The sequence below is a fragment of the Amphiprion ocellaris genome, chromosome 24, assembly GCF_022539595.1.
Source record: "Amphiprion ocellaris isolate individual 3 ecotype Okinawa chromosome 24, ASM2253959v1, whole genome shotgun sequence".
NCBI classification, from domain to species: Eukaryota; Metazoa; Chordata; class Actinopteri; family Pomacentridae; genus Amphiprion; species Amphiprion ocellaris.
This window is the reverse complement of record NC_072789.1, coordinates 10871150-10890041: the sequence shown is the minus strand read 5'-3', so window position 1 is coordinate 10890041 and position 18892 is coordinate 10871150. Positions and strand designations below refer to the sequence as shown.

The 18892-nt window shown below is 42.0% G+C and overlaps 1 protein-coding gene across 5 annotated transcripts in view; it reads right to left on the bottom strand.

Moving 5' to 3' along the window:
- Positions 1 to 1576: 1576 nt before the first annotated feature.
- LOC111566541 (vang-like protein 1) overlaps positions 1577 to 18892 on the bottom strand; it is a 54523-nt gene continuing 37207 nt past the window's right edge. For 4 of the 5 annotated variants that reach the window (XM_023267191.3, XM_023267193.3, XM_023267192.3 and 1 more), the window contains 6 exons: positions 16939 to 17370; positions 16212 to 16387; positions 8973 to 9133; positions 4554 to 4701; positions 3325 to 3559; positions 1577 to 3203 (listed from right to left, as the gene is read on the bottom strand). In XM_023267191.3, coding sequence (XP_023122959.1) covers positions 2943 to 3203; positions 3325 to 3559; positions 4554 to 4701; positions 8973 to 9133; positions 16212 to 16387; positions 16939 to 17370 — 1413 coding nt within the window. In that variant the 3' untranslated portion in view covers positions 1577 to 2942. The remainder of the gene's footprint in view (positions 3204 to 3324; positions 3560 to 4553; positions 4702 to 8972; positions 9134 to 16211; positions 16388 to 16938; positions 17371 to 18892) is intronic. The other variant, XM_023267194.3, reaches the window with a different exon arrangement.

The window sequence follows — 18892 nt, the reverse complement described above, 5'->3', positions numbered from 1 at the left end:
TAAACCTACTTTGGTTGAATCATCTGTTCCTCTTAATACCCAAAATGTTAAAAAAAAAAATAAAATCAACCCCATACTCAGCAGATTTACAAATGTTCATAAAAATGTTTTATTTTTTTTAACAAATGCTAATGCTGTGAAACTGAAACGTGTCTTACATTGCAATGTCATCGTAAAGCTGTCCATCAGAAACCAAGCCATGACAGAGGACTGTGACGAGGCAGCAGTGGGACAGATGGAGCTGATGAAGAGGAGGAGGAGGAGGAGGAGGAGGGGGGCAGGAGGAAGGCTGGGAACTGGAATGGAACACACACATACATAAACACACACACACATGCTTGTTTACATAAATAGATACAGTGTAAAAACAGGAGGCACAGTCACATTGGGATCATACAAAGTTCATCTGTCAGTCAGTACAAAACATGACCAGTGGCAAGTGTTTAATTAAAAACAAAACAAAAAAAAGGATATCTGCTGTTACACATGAAACAGAAAGAACTTCTATTCTTTCCAGGTGGCTTAACTTTGAGTTTTCTTACAGTGAAGTTGCAGAAATGAGCAGTATTGTTCTGTATATGAACAGATGCCGGGTTTAGTAGCCAGGGGGCAGTAGTGGACAACACAGCTCACAGCACACCACATATTGTTAGATAGTCTTCTTCCACATGAGTTTAGTGTGTCTTTTTTTCAGTTTTTCCAGATTAGATTATGACAGGAGCAGAGGAATCTTAATTTAACCATGCTTATCTGGATTTAGCTGAATCGTTGGGTGAAAGAGATATCAAGAAAAAAAATCCCTTCCGTCAAAGAACAGACCTCGAGGGATTTGCATGTTTATCAGACAACAGAGGTGAGAAAAGGCAGTGAAGGAAAACCAGACAGTCCAGTTGGGAAGGAGGTTCCACCCTGCTGCAGCTCTGTTTATACTCTGCTGGTTCACTGTCAGATATAATAATTCCATGTGATAAAATCAAACCCTGTGAGCCCTGAAGGATGAAATCACACTGAAATACGGTAAAATCTTTGCTTAGCTGAGCGGCTCAATGAACCAGATATTTAGCTATTCATTTGCAGTATTGATAAATTCAGTATAATTCCACTTTCACACCATGACCATGAAACAAGAAGAAACTTTTCACATTAAAAGCCTTGTTAACGGCACGTGTCCACAGGATCTGGTCTTCTTCCACTACTTGTTGCTCCTGAAAATCTTTAAAACTAACAATTGTTGATCTCAAACGAGAACAGACTCAGCAGCTCAACTTAAAAATGTACAAAAATGTTTTCGTCACACAACAGAAAGTTGTTCCAGGAGTCTCAAGGCCTCAAGTGAAATCCAATCAGCTGCAGCCAGGGTTTGAGAACACCAATACAGTATCAATCAATCATAAATCAATACAAGCACACCCCTCCTGTAGACACGTTCCATATTTGCTGATGTAAACACAGTAACACACATCCACAACACACTCCACTTTGTAGCAGGTTGTCACACGTGTCGCTGCATGTTTCCCGTCTCGCTACATTGCTGACAGTCAAATAATCTGAGAAATAAAAGTCTTGCAGCTTTCCCTTTAAAAGTAGCCTTTTAATGTGAAAAAATGACATCAGAAGTGTGGACTTTCGTAGACAGCAGCTTAATGTTGATCAGGAGTACAGCAAAGAGTGAACGATCAGAATGAACCAAAGTATGAAACTGTTAGAAAAACAGAAGAGTGGGTTAGTGCCGTGAAAATGGGACATTATACTAAAATTACCGTTTTCATCTCCACTTCAGAGCTACTTTGGATTTGCTGCTGTTTTAACAAAAAAATGGAGGAACTCTTGTGGAGAAATCAGTAGTACTTCTATTCTCTGGCATGACGTCTCCCCCGCTGCCTTCCCTTCCCATCCAGTCCGACACGGAAGCCCTGAGAAGGTTACTGAGCCGGTGATGCAGGGCAAATGCTCTTGGCCATGTCTCCATCTCTGCATGTCTCTTATTCGGTACGTTACGAGTTCATCCTGGTGGTTAACATCGCATGCTCATGTTGTTCCCAACTGGAGTGGAAATATCGCAGATTTTGCTCCATTGCACCTGGAGAAGAATCCTGCAACTCAAAATGTCCCAATTTGGCAGCTAAAATTAGCACCCGCAGGTGCTACTGTCGGCCACAGACCGGACGTGGTGGAGGGTGACATCTCAACTGTCAGGAGGAGAGTCTGTCTGGAGGAGTTTGCAGACGTCCTGAAATAGTGATGAGGAGAAAACTGTCCCACATTCTTTCAGAGCAAGCTGAGATCCTGTTCCCACACTTCTAGGCATTTCTTTCCTTTCTACACTCAAAGGTGCTTTTGATGCAACATCTGATTGAAGTTGTTTCATGTTTTTTGTCAATGCATTTAATTTGATTTTCATGAGACGACGTCCAAAAGCATCCAAGTACTTCCAAATGTTGTCAAGGAGATGACAGTACAGGCAACATAGCTTCCATCAGGCTTTAAATATCAAACTTGGAGTCACACCATGGCAGTCCTTAGTGGTTTGTCTGTTTGTCTGTCTGTCTGTCCGTCCTGTGGAAACTCCACACAGACACCATGGAGTCCCTGTGAGGGCGTCAGAAACCTAAAAAAGTTTCTTGTTCCCATCTTGTTTGGCTCCATCGTCTCAAACACAAAGGGAACGAGTGATTGCGATGACACAAAATGACACACACACACACACCCATACACTCACACATATGTGCACACAACCACATCCGAGGCTTCGACTATTCTTCTTTTCATCCAAATCAAACATTAAAAGATCAATATATTCAGACGTGTGTAGTATATAGATTCATATAATAATATATAAAAAAAAATCCAAAGAAGTAAAAATAAAAACTGCAAACCCAAAATGAAAACATTTGAGAGCAACGCAATAGGGTGAGGAATTTTAAAAAAAGACATCTGTTGTCCTACACGGAGGTTTCGGACTGTAGCCGCAGGACAAACTTGTGTGATTTGGGGTCGATGTACTCCTCAGACATCTGGATGTAGGGGATCTTCTTGGACGTCACCACCAGGCTGAAGTCCACACATTTGAGCAGGAAGATGCTGCCGTCTTTCAGGCCGCTGGTGACGGACGCTTCACTGATGAGCGTCCACTGACGGGCCAGCCAGTGGTCCCGGCTGTACTGCAGGGTCGGCCCCGGGGTCAGGTAGCTCTCCAGGAACGCCTGGGAGGGACGAACGGAAAGATAAACACCTTTATCATGTAGTGCTGGATCTTAAGCTCTTAAAAAAATCAACAATTAATGAAAAGATCCTGAACGTGACCGCCAGGCGTTGAGGACAGACCTTGGGCGTCATGTTGTTGGTGATGCAGAAGGCCAGGTGCTGCTGGATGCTCTCCATGCTGTGGCAGTGCTGCTGCTTGGTGGTCCTCAGGTACTTCTGCAGGGCCCGAGCCATGGAGGGGAAGATGGCTTGTGCTGCCTCTCGGGGGTCCATCACGTCCCCTGGAGCCTTTTTCTGCTCCTCCTCCTGCATTCGCTTGATGTGGGTAAAGGCCTCCTCTACTGCCACCACCAGGCTGGAAGGAAGCAGCAAATTAAGTTTATACTCTTGTCTGATGAAATGAATCATGTACACTACCGATCATAAGTTCACCCGGACAATTTCATGTTTTCCATGAAAACTCACACTTTTATCCATGTGCTAACATAATTGCACAAGGGTTTTCTAATCATCAATGAGCCTTTCAACACCATTAGCTAACACAATGTAGCATTAGAACACAGGAGTGATGGTTGCTGGAAATGTTCCTCTGTACCCCTATGGAGATATTCCATTAAAAATTTCCAGCTAGAATAGTCATTTACCACATTAACAATGTCTAGACTGGATTTCTGATTCATTTAATGTTATCTTCATTGAACAAAACTGATTTTCTTTCAAAAATAAGGACATTTCCAAGTGACCACAAACTTTTGAACGATAGTGTACATATTTATTTACATGTAAAGGTTTCTTTGTGTATTTCCATCCAATTCCTGATACTTTGAGGCTCTGCCTGAAATTTGAATCATTTTTAGACTCCTGGAAGTGTAATATTGCTCCATTCATGCTAGTTTAAGGCTAATTCGCAGTCAGTCGATGCAGAGTAACACACAGGACCCCCGTGGGTGTTTATTAAAAGCTGCACTTTTTACAGGATATAGCAGCAGCTAACAGATTGCACTGTATCAGTGATTATTCTTGAGCTGTGCCCAGAACAGTGGGTGACAGAGCACAGGACTTCTGGAGAATTTAGAAGTCCCCACTGTGTTTGAGCCTGTATAAATCAAACCACTTCCAAATAACTTCCAGCAGTGACTACTCCAGTTGCTGACAGCGAGTTTTCTTGTCCAGTCGCTGCTTATAACAAGTAGCTGGCCTAATCACTATTTGTATTTATGGTGCAGTCGGGCTGCTTGCAGTGCAGACAGTGACAAATTTCGCCCACAGAGGGGTTCATGTACACCTTTGTGCATTTGGAGGACGATGAAATTTCACAAGTTGGCCTTAAGAGTTGCTGTTTGACTCACCGTGCTTTGCGTTTGCGGACTCGCCTCTCGTGCTCAGCCTCTTCGTAGTAAAGCTCGTTGTGGCTCGTGTCTCGGCGGCGGGCTGCAGCTGCGATCATGGCTCTGGACTGGGAGTGGGCGAGTCCTGCTGCTGCGTTGTTCCCTGGACCTGTTGAGAGGAAAAAGATTCCATAAGAACGGCTTCTGTAAGTCTGGGAGTCTGACTTCACAGGTAAAGTGGCGCTCACGGCCTCAGAGACGGTGAGGGAAGAAAGAAATCTTTGGTGATGACATAAAGTGCAATGTGAGGGAACAAGCTGCTGTTAGAGTGGAGAGGGTTCATTATTAATGCACATACACCTCGGTCCATTTCCTTATATCACCTGCAGCATTAAATCCCCAGGAGCTGACAGGAATAGCCACACAGAGTAGTAATTTTTAATTGCTCCTTGCGCTGTGATCATTTGAAAATCTAAAACACGCAGCTCGCCCACTTATGGCTGCTGATAATCAAACATTCGCAGTCTTCTGCCACTCGCTGCCTTCAGGAGGCACGAGCATCCAATTAAATAAGCGTCTGGGGCGACTTCAAAAGTTTACGTTTTTAGAATTAGGATGGGAGGCTGCTGATGAACCCTCCCTGATGCTAATGCAGGTTAAAAGAAGGCAGAGCCGGTGAATTATTAATGTTGGCGCAGAGATCGAGCATGAACAGAATAATTCATGGATAAAGAGGAAGAAGATTTCATTCCACCCTGCTTTTGGTATTACTCAGATGGAATTTATGGGTGAGAAATGTTATGCTGAACGTCAAGAGAAGGTAAACTCTGATTTTTTATATTTCTTTTTGAAACCACTTTCTGCTTGGAAGATTTAAAATGTCAAAGTAGAAGCAAACCAAAGTGAAATACAGTCACTTTCATGATAAAAGTCGTAAAATATCTAGAGAACGTGGAGCCACCACTTCTCTTCCAGTATTAGAAACACCTGTGGACATTTGGAAACATGTTGATTCCAGTTTTTTGTAACAGATTCAAGCTTGACTGATGGTCTCATAACTTCATACTGCAGTGAAACTACTCAGGGTTCGTCAAGACCAGCAGAAATGCCCCAGAAGTCCCAGTTCCCAGACAGCCACAGACCACATCCAGGTCTGTTCGGTCACATGAACACAGTAAGATTACACAAGTGGCCAAATCAGCGTTTAATCTCCCTGGAAATGTCCAAGATCAGATCATGTCTATATAAAGTAAGTGCAGGTATAATTTGATGTGCTGACCTGAGATCTGCGCTGTTGTATGGGAAAGTGGAAGCTGTTTGAAAGCCAACTTCTCAAAGTTAAAAAGTTTTTTTTAAAAAGTGCGACCACAGATGTTTTGTCTCATGAATCTCCTGTTGTAGTTTAAGTCATTACTAAGTAAAGATATTCAATGCAGAAAATAATATATTAATATAATTAGCACAAAAATGCGACCTACATCTGGATCAACTACATCTTGTTATAGGTACAGTTGTATGCAACAGTTTGGGAAAATCACACATTTTGTTAATTTTTCAAGTGAAAAAAGGAAATACAACCGCTGCAGCAAACATAGTAAATGAATGTTGAAATCTGCCACTTCATCACAAAGTCATTGTCTGAAAACAACACAACATCTGGATAAAGCTGAGGGGGCTGAAATTAAAAAATGTAGATTTAGGAGGGACCCCTGTGAATATACCTCCCTAATATTTAGAACTTGTGCATTTGTCCCCAACAAAAACATGAAATAAACAGAAGACAAATGTTACTAAACCAGGCCTTACAAAAGGGCAGGAGTTTGTTCTTTATTTTAATTCTAAAATTTCAGTTATGAGCCGAAGAACCACTGAAACTAGTGTGGAAAATGTAATTAGATCAATAGATATTCCACTATATTCTGAATTATCTCCTAAAGGTAGAAGCTTGTGTTTTCTCTGACATACAAAACGATACTTTCACCATAAAATCATACAGAAAAGGCACAAATTGCTGCTTAAAAATTCTGGTTAATGTCCCATCCAATATTCAAACACCCACTGGACATCATGTGCTCAAGATTTACATGTTTGAATGAAAAGAACACCTTGATAAGGGAAGGAGTGGAAATCTTGCGTTTTGGGATGTGCGGCAGTCATTTCTTTTTAAGCGTGCATTTATTATGCATTTGTGCCTTAATGAAATATTTAAAAGAATGAAAGAAAGATGAAAATTATTTTGGATTTGATTTTAATGTGGCCTGAAAGAGTCCTTTCTTTCACTTGTTTCACAAACTAAACAACCATTTTTTAACATGTTTTCAAAATACACACAACAATGTGTATTGTTGTCTATTTTTTAACAAATCTTTGATTAGTTTTTTAATTTCGCTTTTTTGAGCCTAACATAAATGTGACAACTGATTTGCAAGGAAAATGATGGATTTCCAGCACGCAGAGCAAAGGAAACAACACAGAGACTAAATTTGCTTGTCAGGGATCATAAAATCACCTGAAGCCATTTGGACACAGTGTAATTGAGTGTTATGGCTGCTTGGTGCTCAGGGCTTCACCACTCTTTAATCAAGGGAAGATTATTGTCTGTCCCCGAGTTGGATTATTTATTACAACGTCAGCGCAGCTGCAGAAAGCAAGAAGGAGCGGGAAGGAAAAGCTGGAGACGAGAGAGAAAGACGGAGAGGTCCCCGAGCGACTGCTGCAGGATAAGACTCGAGAGAGAAATGACAAGACGAACAGCGTAATAGCTATTGATTTATCAGCCATCTCTGTGACTGGCTCCCACTAACATCTGAGAGGAGGGAGAAGAAAGCAGGGAGACGAATGGCAGCAGAAAAAAAGAAAAAGAAAGGGGGAGTCAAGTTAGCGCATTTAGGTGAAGCTTGAGTACACTTAAGGGACAGCGGTAATTTAATAGAGGGTTTGTGTTACATTCTGCCAGCTGTCGTAAGGATGACTTGGAACTTTTTCATCAACCCGTGGCATGCAAAGAGTAAAGAAGAGCGGGGAGGTGTGAGTTTCATCAAAGGGAAAGCTTTTATTAAGTGAAGCGGCAGCAGGCAGTCTGTGAGGGTGCTTTAGTTAGGAGCAGTGCTGCTGTTACTTACTGTCCAAAAGGTAGGCTTTCAGTTTAGCTCTAAAGAAGGCTTAAGGGGTTAGTGTAAAGAGACACACAAGGAGAGGAGAAAGTCAACAGTTTAGGCAGGCACTTCAAAAATCTCATTCCCACCAGTTCAGAACATACCAGAGGGTTTAACCGGGGCGCATATCAGATGAGCACACTTGTGTTTTTGCATGTTGTAGCCCACAAAACTACAAATCACCTGTGCTTTATATTACTGTGGACAATTTTCCACTTATGCTATGTTTGCAGATCAATTTTCTTCCTTGCGGGCAGCCGTTTGATTTAGCACATTCCAGCCCAGAATCAACCTGCTGAGACTTGAAAGGTGCATGATATGTCTTAGAAACAGTGAGAAACTCACTTGTTACTGTCATATATCACGATATAGGTGTAGCTGAAGAGTTAGAAATACACATAAAAAGGCAAAACAGCAGGAATGGTGTATTTATTCACCACCACGAGGAGTCACCATGACTGTGATCATGGAGATCTGTTCAGAGCTCCTGAGAGTTTTAATAAAAACACATTGCACTACAATATTGGTGCCAGTGTATCGATAATTTATCCCAAAATGAAGCGGAAGGTCAGAAATGGCACAAGGACCAATTGATTAGATTTTGGCAGTGATGCAGCTTATAGTCTGGATCCACGGATTTGCGAAGAATTTCTGTATCATTGCGAGATAGTGGCACTGTAACTATGACAACAAGTGAACACTACATCAGCTGCCTGCTGACGATCACATGATTGTGATCCTACAACAAATCCACTGCTGTGGACCACAAATTTTTTTAAAGATTTCATCTGTCGGAAATGATACGACGACTGAGCAGCAGTGGTGGAGTACTGCACTCTCTAAGTGTTTTTCTTGTTTTTTTTTTTAATGTATGGACAAAATAAGCAATTTAAGACTTGTAGCACTACCACATATAACAAATTACTCAGCAATCATGTTGATTCCAATCTCTAAAATGTGAGGATTTGATGTTTTTTTCTCTCAAATATAACTGTAAACTCATGTAAACTCGCATCATTAAGTATTTTATGACATTTATAGACCAAACAAACAAGGAATTATGAGGCAAACTAATCAGAAATAAAAACTGCAGCCCTGCAGTCAGATAAATAGAGCAACACTACACATTATTCCTAATTGTTTCTTTCTGTGTACATTTAAACAAACAGACGTAAAACAATGTTGGACGACCGGCATAAGGAAGCAAAAGCAAATGTTTGAGACTCCAAAACACACAGAAAAACCAAAGCACTAACAAAGACACAACATAGAGCATCCCACTCACCCTCAGCCGGGGCTGCTGGGAACTCACCATCCACGTTGTAGACCTTAAGGCCAGCCAGGTGTTTGGCAGCGCGGGACTTGGAGGCGGAAAGCAGCGCCGGGTTGTGGACTGGAAAATCACAGTAGTAGTGCTCTATGATGGCCAGAGCTGCCCGCTGAATACTGGAGGAGAGAAAGCAGGGGAATTACAGAAGCATCAAAGCCGAGGGAAATGTTTGGGGCAAAATCCAGGTAGGTCGACGCCGGCGTGAGAGCCGAGGCTATAAAACAGAGGAGAACGTGAGAAACATTAGCCACAGGACGTTTCTCACTTGTAATACCAAACACAAGGAAATCCCTGCAGTAGCCCTTCCTGCTGAATACAACAGAACAGTGAAGAGGCAGGAGAGGCAAAAAACAGAAGGAAGTATTAGCCGAAAGACCTTTTTGACTTTCTTTGAAAACTTTCTACGAGTGAGAAAAATCCCTCTAGTATTTCTAGAAGATAGATGTAACATGAACACCAAGCAGAGTGAGTGGGGGAAGGATGAAGTGATGGAGTAGAAGGTGGCTCTGAAGGAGGAAGAGAGCAGCACTTGGAGGATCTAACACTAATACTTAAATTAATGCCTTAGTGGGAAATACCCTGAAAGCCACAGTAAACACAGAAGGAACTAAATATCGTGATGCTTCTCACACATGTAGAAGAGACCGTAGAGACGAAAATAATCTACTGGATTAACACAAAGCAGGACGGTCATGGTGCTGTAGAACAGTCAACACACAGAATAATATAGAAGACACAAGTCAGCGCTAAGGCAGAGCTGAGAAACACTTTCATTGTGCATTAACATGAACTCTGGGCAAAATGAACCATCATTTTCTAGAACTGGATTCATTTTAATCAGAGCTGCTAACTCTAGACAGCAAATTAGATTTCTGGATTTCCATGTTGCCCCATTAATGCTTGTTTGAGACACGCTATGGGACACATATCAACATAGTAAAGCTGCAGGATACCGTAGAATACTGACATTGTGATATTTTGTTAATCTACCATATATAAAACAATGTCAAAAATTTCACTAGAAGACTGCAATAACTCCATCTGGAAACTATTGATTACTCTAGAATGTAAATTTCTAGGGAAGCACATCCACATTAAAATATACACAAACACTATCGTTCAAAAGTTTGGGGTCACTTAGAAATGTCCTTATTTTTGAAAACAAAAAAGCAGCTTTTTTCAATGTGCCCGCACTGTCTAAACAATGTCTCATGATGAGTTACTTTAAGCTGCAGTGACGGTCATCATAGTTGCCTCTGACAGCCAATCAAGACACAGGAAGTGGTGTTCGAAGAGAAAGAAAGATGCCAGGAGAAGGAGTGCGAAACATGAAATGCAGGGATTGAGAAAAGGCAGTCAGAGTGTGATGTGTGCTGAGCAGCAGCTGTCGCCCAGATCCTGATCCGTTCCACCGTGGATCAGAGAACATGCCGGGTCTTGTCTTTTATAACCCTGCATTATTAAAGCAAGCGTACAAAAGTAAGGTGCCTTCACATGTTATATGTCATAAATCATTGGCTCCTTTATAATATACTACCTCTGTGTTCCCGGCAGCCATCTACATTAAAGGCTAAAACAAAATGACATTCTTCCACTTAGAAATGAAACGTTACATTATGGCACCCTTAAATAATTCAATACGTTGAAGTCTTGCTCAGTCTGGCATGTCCAGTAGTTTATAGTGGATGGCTAACACTGCAATACATAAATACTGTATAGTGTTGTGTACTACTGAATTAGATCACTGGCTTCTTGACCTGTTGTGTTCACGTTACACAATGTAGGCAGATACCAGAAATAGCTACATGGTTTTGCATCCAAATATTAAAGCTTCTCCTGTCAGTGAGGAGTGTGAAAGCAATCACACAGTTTAATGAATCAACAGAATCTATTGATTTATTCTGAAAATTTTAGTGTCCTTTCAATCACTGTTTTGGTTTTAACCCTTTAACATCCAAGGGTCATACAGGCCGCTTGGATTTTTTTTATTTGGGTTGAAAAAAGCTGTATTGCAAAAAGAGCTGTTGTCTGTTTGTTCGCTTTCAGTGGTTCAGCATTGTTTATACTCACATAAGACACTGTGGCATATGGGACATAAGTTCCCCAGAGGATTGTGGGTCAGAATGGCCAGAAAAGCATGAAGACTCCCATACTGCAAAATCTGATATCGTAGGAGATGCTGGAATTTTTGGCATAATGTTTTTGACATACTGTGATTTGCTCAATCTTTTTCTGACATACTGCAGTGCATATTATGGTAGCATGGATGTTGGAACAACTCGTTCTAAAGCACTAGTTCACATACTAGTTTGCATACAACTCAGTTAGGGATTTAGTAGCTGCTCTGACACCATAAGCTCAGTTCCATGATCTGCATTAGGCCAGCAGGATGACAGCAGATGCTGACAGCTGTTAACAAAACCAACAACACGATTTCACTGCTGAACACTGGACTCCTCTCATTTTGTGTGAATATATCTAGAAATGTGTGAGCCCTCACTATGTCCAGTGCCATTCTTTAGTCCACGTGGAGAGCTAACTTAATATACATGAACAACAGCACATGCTACTCTGCAGCATGCGCTTCCTATTATCCCAAAAGCAGATCACAGTGTAACGTCTGACCCACTGATGAAAGCCTTTTCAGATACTCTGTCCTCTTGTAACTTCAGTTCCTGCCTCACAACAAGCTATACATTAAGTCATGGGTGATTTGATACATCACGGACAGTTAGAAACCACAGAGGCATTCAGCCGGCATTAGAACATCATGAAGTCTTGCTGCTTTGCCATCTGGTGACAGTCACATGAACAAAAGCTGACAGCACCAACGTGAGCGGCTAACAGAGTTACAAGACAGATGTTTAGTTTGGTTTACAGACTAAAAATACGTGACTTGTGAAAAGAAGAACAGGAGCTGGATTGTACAGCATTTGGATTTTTCTGATTGTTTGTGATCAAAACGTCTTCATGTCGACTTCAAATGAAAGTGAATAGTAAAGCAGGGTCTGTATCTGTCTTCTGTGTGCATGTTGTTGCCCAGCACCTGTCAAGTTTTTACCGATGTCTATGAGTGTCTTAGGAACAGATACAAAGCCAGAGCTTTGTGTACTGGCTTAATACAAACATGTCTGAGACATAAGAAGATGAAATTATCAACATGACAAACATTGCAACCCTGAAAAACAACCACAAACAGAATAATTAAAGATGTTAGTGTCACATGCTGTATGCTAATATTTCTCAAAGAAACAACATACAGAGATTAAAACCAACTCAGATGATTCCCACAAGAAAGCATCGCTCATATGATAACACTCTGTAGGAAAACACATCATGCTGGTTATTTAGCACGACCGGATGCAGAGCTCATTTCCGCCGAAGTTGCAGCAGGGAGAGTGATAACACTCCCTTGTTAACTCCAGAGACCCAGACAGCCCTCTCTTACATTAAGCATTCAGAGCCACTACAGGCAGGACCATTGTTCAGTGGTGACTTGTGTAAATGCTGAGTCAGTCCCTGCCTCTTCTCAACTTCAATCAATTATTACACTAAGCAAACATGACACAAAACCATTCAAACCAAGCAGCCCAGCTGGCCTGCACAGCAATATCTGAGAAGAAAGTACACTCAGAGGAGGAAACAGAACCACTGCAGATAACTTTTTAATTCAATCATAAACCAGTTACGGCTGAGAGCTGACCGCTGTCCTAATGTTGCTGCTCAGGACCGACCAGTAAGAGAATGTAAACTGGGAAGTTCCCAACAGTGAGTGTTGTTAACCCCCACCTCTCTGCAACTCTTCTCTCAGCTGTAAGGAATGTTCAACTTGTCCAGTCAAACAAGAGGACAGAAAAAGGTCTTGTGGCCCTCAGATTGGCATCAAAGGCAAAGCAGACAGGCCCCAGGGCCCAGGCAGGGCCTCTATTATGATAAGGCTAAGGATGGATGCCAGAAAAACTGGAATGTGAGCAGCAGATGCCGCCTGTTAACAGAAGAGATATATGAGAGATTGTCTAAGAAAGCACAGCAGCCACTTGTGTCTGAGTCTCTCTGTATGATGCACTCTTCACATGTGTGGATACAGTCACACAAATCTGTCATTTGCATGTTTATGGTGCCACTGCCCACGCTCACACGCATCTATGCTGGTGTGTGTGTGTCATGCTGACCAGATGCCGTGCTGCAGTCTGCAGGGAGCACTAATTAGCTGAGTGTTTACAGTCACAGACGGACAACAGAGCGAGGCCAGGCCTGCTGCCGGCCAAGCAGGGATGAATGGCACAGCTTACAAAGAACAACACCCCCAAGGCAGCCAGCTAACACAGCAGCCACAACATCACACACGCACACTTGTGTGGCCCGTTTCTACCGATGCAGATCAATATTAAAATCATTACAGCCCATTACAAGGTCTGGTCTAAGAGAAGGCATCGCTTAAAGATGTACTTTTTAACACATTGGAGATTACATGCAGGCTTTAGGCGCACAAGTGAATAAATTAACAGTAAAACTAAAATAAGCCCTCATATTTTCACAATTTAGCCATGTTTCGTTACAAAGACGTTCAGCTCTTAGTCAGGTATCCATCAGAAATGTTACCTGCTACATGATTTCAGCCTGAAACATCTGCATCAAGAAGATGATTATTTTAACTAAAGATTCAAGATTTGTCTGATTAGAGGGAAGTGAGTGAAGAACAGTTGGAGCGCAATATATTTGTTTTGTCTTTTGCCTTTTCTACATTTCTGCCAAGTGCAGCTTCAATTGATAAGCTGTTTGGTCTACAAAATGTCAGAAAAAGAGACAAAAATGTAATCACGGTTTCCCAAAGCCCAAGATAGCATCGTCAAATACCTTATCTATGAAGACGTTCTGATTCCTGTAATAGAGGAAGAAAGAAACAAGAAGAAGCTGGAATCAGAGAATTTTGACTTTTTTCCCCTTAAAAAAATACCTAAACCAAGTGTTTGATTATCAAAACAGTGGTTAATTTAATAGTTGAAACCTAATGGGTTGATCCATGCAGTTCTAGATAGCAGGTAAAGCTAAGCCTCTTTTCTGATGTTAGCTTTCTGCAATTATGCCTGTACTTGCGCATTTACTGGGTGAGTAGCAACAAGGATTATCTCATGTCATATATTTACTTTATGACTCACAATAGAAAACTACTCAACTTACTGTTGCGAGGAGTTTAGGAGCATCTATTATTGCAAATTACTGACTTTAATTATGAGTTTTAAGTTAACAATACATCAAACATGGAGTTAAAGCACGACTGGGAATCTGTCACAGTTCAATAATGTACACAAAGGTTGTTTTCTCTGTATAAAATTCTGACCACATTCAGCTGCACATACAGCTTCATATACTTGTTTACAGTACATGCCTTCTTTAGTTTATATTTCATAAAACACCTGAGTCTCTTTTGACTTTTAAATAAATGTAAAATTCAGAACAGAGACCAGACCAATGTAGATTTGTCATCTTGAATTTATGGAGTACGAGTAGTGCACCTGCAAAACTACAAAAAGATATGAAGCTCAGAATGTAGGAGCAGACACAGGATTGTATTTCATCCATCCTGTCATAAAGGAGATCCATCCATAAATCCATCAGGTTTTATGAGTTCCCTGTAAACAGGAGTGGATGTGAGACTGGGGGCTGCATATTGATAGCAGACAGCAACAGGAGAGCTGCTGTGTTTGCCTCAAAATGGCATCTTCCTGTTTTTCCTTAGAGACGGTAAGGTCATAAAACCTGAATGGTCTAGTCTGAGCTGTTCTTTCCTACCTACACACACACACACACACACACACACACACACACACACACGCCTTCCCTTTCTTCCATTCCCACATACATTTTAGGATTCTTCAACACTACCCTCCCATTAACTATTAATCCCTCGTTCTCTATTCTCTCTCTGGCTCCCTCCTGTAGATTTCTCCCTGCTTCGGTCTCCTGGGTCTTTTCCTCTGTACCCCGCCCTCTGTTTGCAGCTCCTTTCTGAGGAGTTTCCTCTCTGAAGTCTTCCCCACCCTCTCCTTTTTTCTCCTGGCACCATTTTCTCTCCCCGTCAGCCACTTTGACTGTGCGCCTTTTTCTGTCTCTGTATTTTCTTCCATCTCTGGCTGAACATTTCATTTTTCTACATTTCTACATGATCATTGCTCTTGTGCTTCAGGCACATCCCCTCGCTTTCTTGACTTTCCTGAGACTTCCCAGTATGAATTCCTTCCTAAATTCTCTGTGTGTGCAACCAGTCACTTCCCTCTTATTCTTCCATCTCTTGCACTTGAGGTGTCCCAGTTTCTATCTTTCCCTCTGCCTTCATCTCGCCCACCAGTCCTCTGCTTTCCCTCCCATTCACCCTCCCCATGTCCTCCTCCTCTATCCCCTGGTCGTCCTCATCAGCACAGCTTCCTTTACCTCCACTTCTGTCTTGTCTCTTCCTCTTACTCCTTCTGTCTTCCATCTCTTTACAATGCAAACAGCGAAATAGGTTAAGATTTGCAGGTAAATATGCATCTGCCTGTCTTCTCAGACTAAAGGACAGTGGAGCTATGATAGCAAAGACTCCTACAGCTAGGTTCATGCCATTTTTACATCGTTTTCTGGTGTTAAAGGCCATAAATCCTCTAAGATAACGCTGAAGAAAGTTGTCTGAAGTAGACCAAAACCAACTTGCAAATATTTTGTGTGTGTCAGGCATATTTTATTCCTTTGTGCCACAAAGCTCCACTGTTGTCCAAAGCAGTTAAAAACACATCAGTGAGCCTCACTGCTGCACTGGCTGACACGTCCTATTACCAGGAAGACACTCTGTAGTTTATTCTGACTCAATCCCACATACACTGCCCTTCTGCTCTAACTGTTCACTCCAGCACCAGATGTGTATTAACCCTTTGATGTGCAGTGTGGGTCAGGAGATACCCATTTTCCATTGGATTTGGGTCATTTTTGACCCACATTGCGCATCAAAAGGTTAATCTGTAGCTGAGAATAATCCCCAACAAAAGATACAATTAGAATAGACACCAGAGTACAAAGTCGATACCAGATTTCTGAAAGCGTGGCAATACATATTTTCTATGATGCAGAAAAACAGCCAAAAGCCAGTAGAAATGCTGAAACATTTGGAAGAAAATGAGGAATACACTTTTTGTTAAATTCAACCTGTGTGCGTCTCACCTGAGCTGTCCCAGGTTGTAATGCCTCGTCTCGCCGTCGGTAGAGCGCGTGACGCACACAGAGAAACACGGCTGAAGCTGCCGGAGCTCCAGCAGGACGATGGCCAGGTAGTGGATGAAGAGCAGAGCGTCCACCAGCGAGACGGCATACTGCACAATGCCCTGGTAGTTCTCATCCTGTCAACAATGATGTTGTAAGGGGTCATCTGCAACCAGTTAACTGGAAATATGCACAGCATGCACACTCAACTATGTGCAAATACATGCCAATACAATTTCAAACAAATAATAAGCATAAAATACTCCTGCAGGGATAAAACTAGAGATCATACACATGTAGGACTAAATGTAGAGCATATGAATATTTAGACACATTTTAAAGGGCTGCAGGCTTTTAAAAGCCCTCTATTTGTGTGTGTTTTCCACATACGCTCTGAAAGAGGGACCAACAGAGCTGTTAAATTATGACTCACAGTAAACACACATCACTGGGGAAACCAAATATCTGTGTTTTGCTTGTCTGCGATTTCGTTGAGCTCCTGAGGGCATTAAATATTAATGTGTCTGCAATATATGAGACCTCTTCCACTCACGCTACTGGAAATCTTTCTTTTTCTCTGTGTTGAATTTCCACTTATATTTTTAGTTACACTGTATACTCACACTATAAGCAGTGACTGGTGTTACATTTTGTGTCTGTAACCCTCTGTAATATCCTCTTAGCTCACCTGTGAGTCCAGTATCCTGACTCCATAAAAGAGCCAATAGGAGACCACAAAGAGCAGCACCAGCACGGCGAGCAACGCCCGGAACACAAAGACCCGCGGGAGCCCTGCCCGCGCCGGCCTGAAGAAGAGCGCCCAGACTGCCAGCAGCAGGATGAGCAGCTTGAAGGCCACGGAGATGAAGAGGCCCTCGCAGGCCGTCCCGCAGCTCTGCAGCTTCTCCGGCCAGAGAAGGTGGGGGAGCACCAGGAAGGCCAGCGGCGTGAGAAACACCAGCAGGCCGAGGATCACGGCCAGCGTCCGGGTAAAGTAACGGCGGCAGTCGAGCCCCACGCTGTCCTCCAGGTCCTTGGTGATGCGGACGATGTCCTCCTGAGAGAGGCTGTGCTCCGACGTGCCTGTGACGGCTGTGGTCGTCTCGCCCCAGTTGTCATCCTGAGAATAAAAGGAGCAAAGAATAAAGATTTAACATAGGCATAGCTGAATTCCAATGTTTTTTCATGACTCACTTCTTGATTTTCATTGAGCTCCAAAACTGTTCCGTCAAAGGACATTGCAGTGTCTTATTTCAGCTCTGAGCAGAGAGGAGAGACTCCTGAGGAGGACTGAACAAGCCAAGTCTATGTGGAAGTGTTTTATCAGACAGAAACACTCTTTAATTGGAAATACTTTCCATCACATGCAACAAGGTAATAAATCAAAGTTGTACATTTCATATCTTCACTTATTTAGGAGGTGCGTTTTAACTGAAGTCTATCTGACTAGAAAACAATCCTGGTCATTCATCAGGAAGATTATCTCTGGCCTCAGCCTCTTTCACATGATCTCTCTGTGCATCACGGCTCAGTTTCTGCTCTCACATATTCGCTGCCATATCATCAACTACAAAGACACAAAGCACATTTGCCACAGTCACAGTATTACTCGAAATCCAACCTCTGATAGAGGCAAATCAAAAAATTTTATTGATCATGTGTCACTTTATTAATATTTTCTAGTGCTGAAAAGCAAGTCACCAGCACTTTGAGCCCTGTTCCTTATTGACTGAAGAAACCCACCACTAGGGCTGAACAATTAGCAAAACGTAAAGGTTGCAATTTACAACATACAAAGTGTGGTCATTAAATAATGGGAATAAAGCTTTATGTAATTCGAGCAGACTGAAACTTTTAGGAGGTGTTCATGTTTGTCCATTTGTCAGTGTCTACTGTGTGGTTCAGGCTGCGTCATTATTTAAAAGCCACAACTCTTACATTGTAAATGGCATCAGGTTCAGAGTTTGCACTGTCGTCTCAGTGTTTTTTTTTTTTTAATTCCTGGCATCCTCCTTGTGTGATAGTCACACTTTTGATGGCGTTTCATGTGGTAATGCTCCATCACATGTTTTAAAGCTTCTACACAGAGAATATTGAATTGAAGCAGGACTTTCAAAAGATATATTGCAAATCAAATCACATTGTTGGTCAGAAAAATTGCAATTAGGTATTTCCCTAAAATCGTTCAGCCCCCTACATCCACCTCTGCTCTTACACACATTAAACCTTGCATAAGTCCCTTTAAGCGATGGACTTACTTCTTAAAATATTAATATTTAACTATAAAAAATAACGTCAGTATTGCTTTGCTTCTGAGTGAAACATCACCTGAAAGACAGTTTATGCACACACGTGAGAAAGAAATTAATAGAACATGGGGTGTGAAAAAGTAAACAAAGCAAGCTGCCAACTAGGCTATACGCTGACGTCTGGGTCTGACTGCATCCGCAGATAATGAAGGTCAGCGGTGTCAAAGCAGAGCTGTTAGAATAACAAAGATAAGGACTCTTTACATGGCATTCATAACAAGCTGCTAACGTGGCCCTGCGAGCGGCTGAGTGCTGCCCTTGCTGAAAAAAAAAGGCAGATAATGAACTGCCATCAGCTACAAGAACATCCAATAACAGCTTTTTTTCCATCAG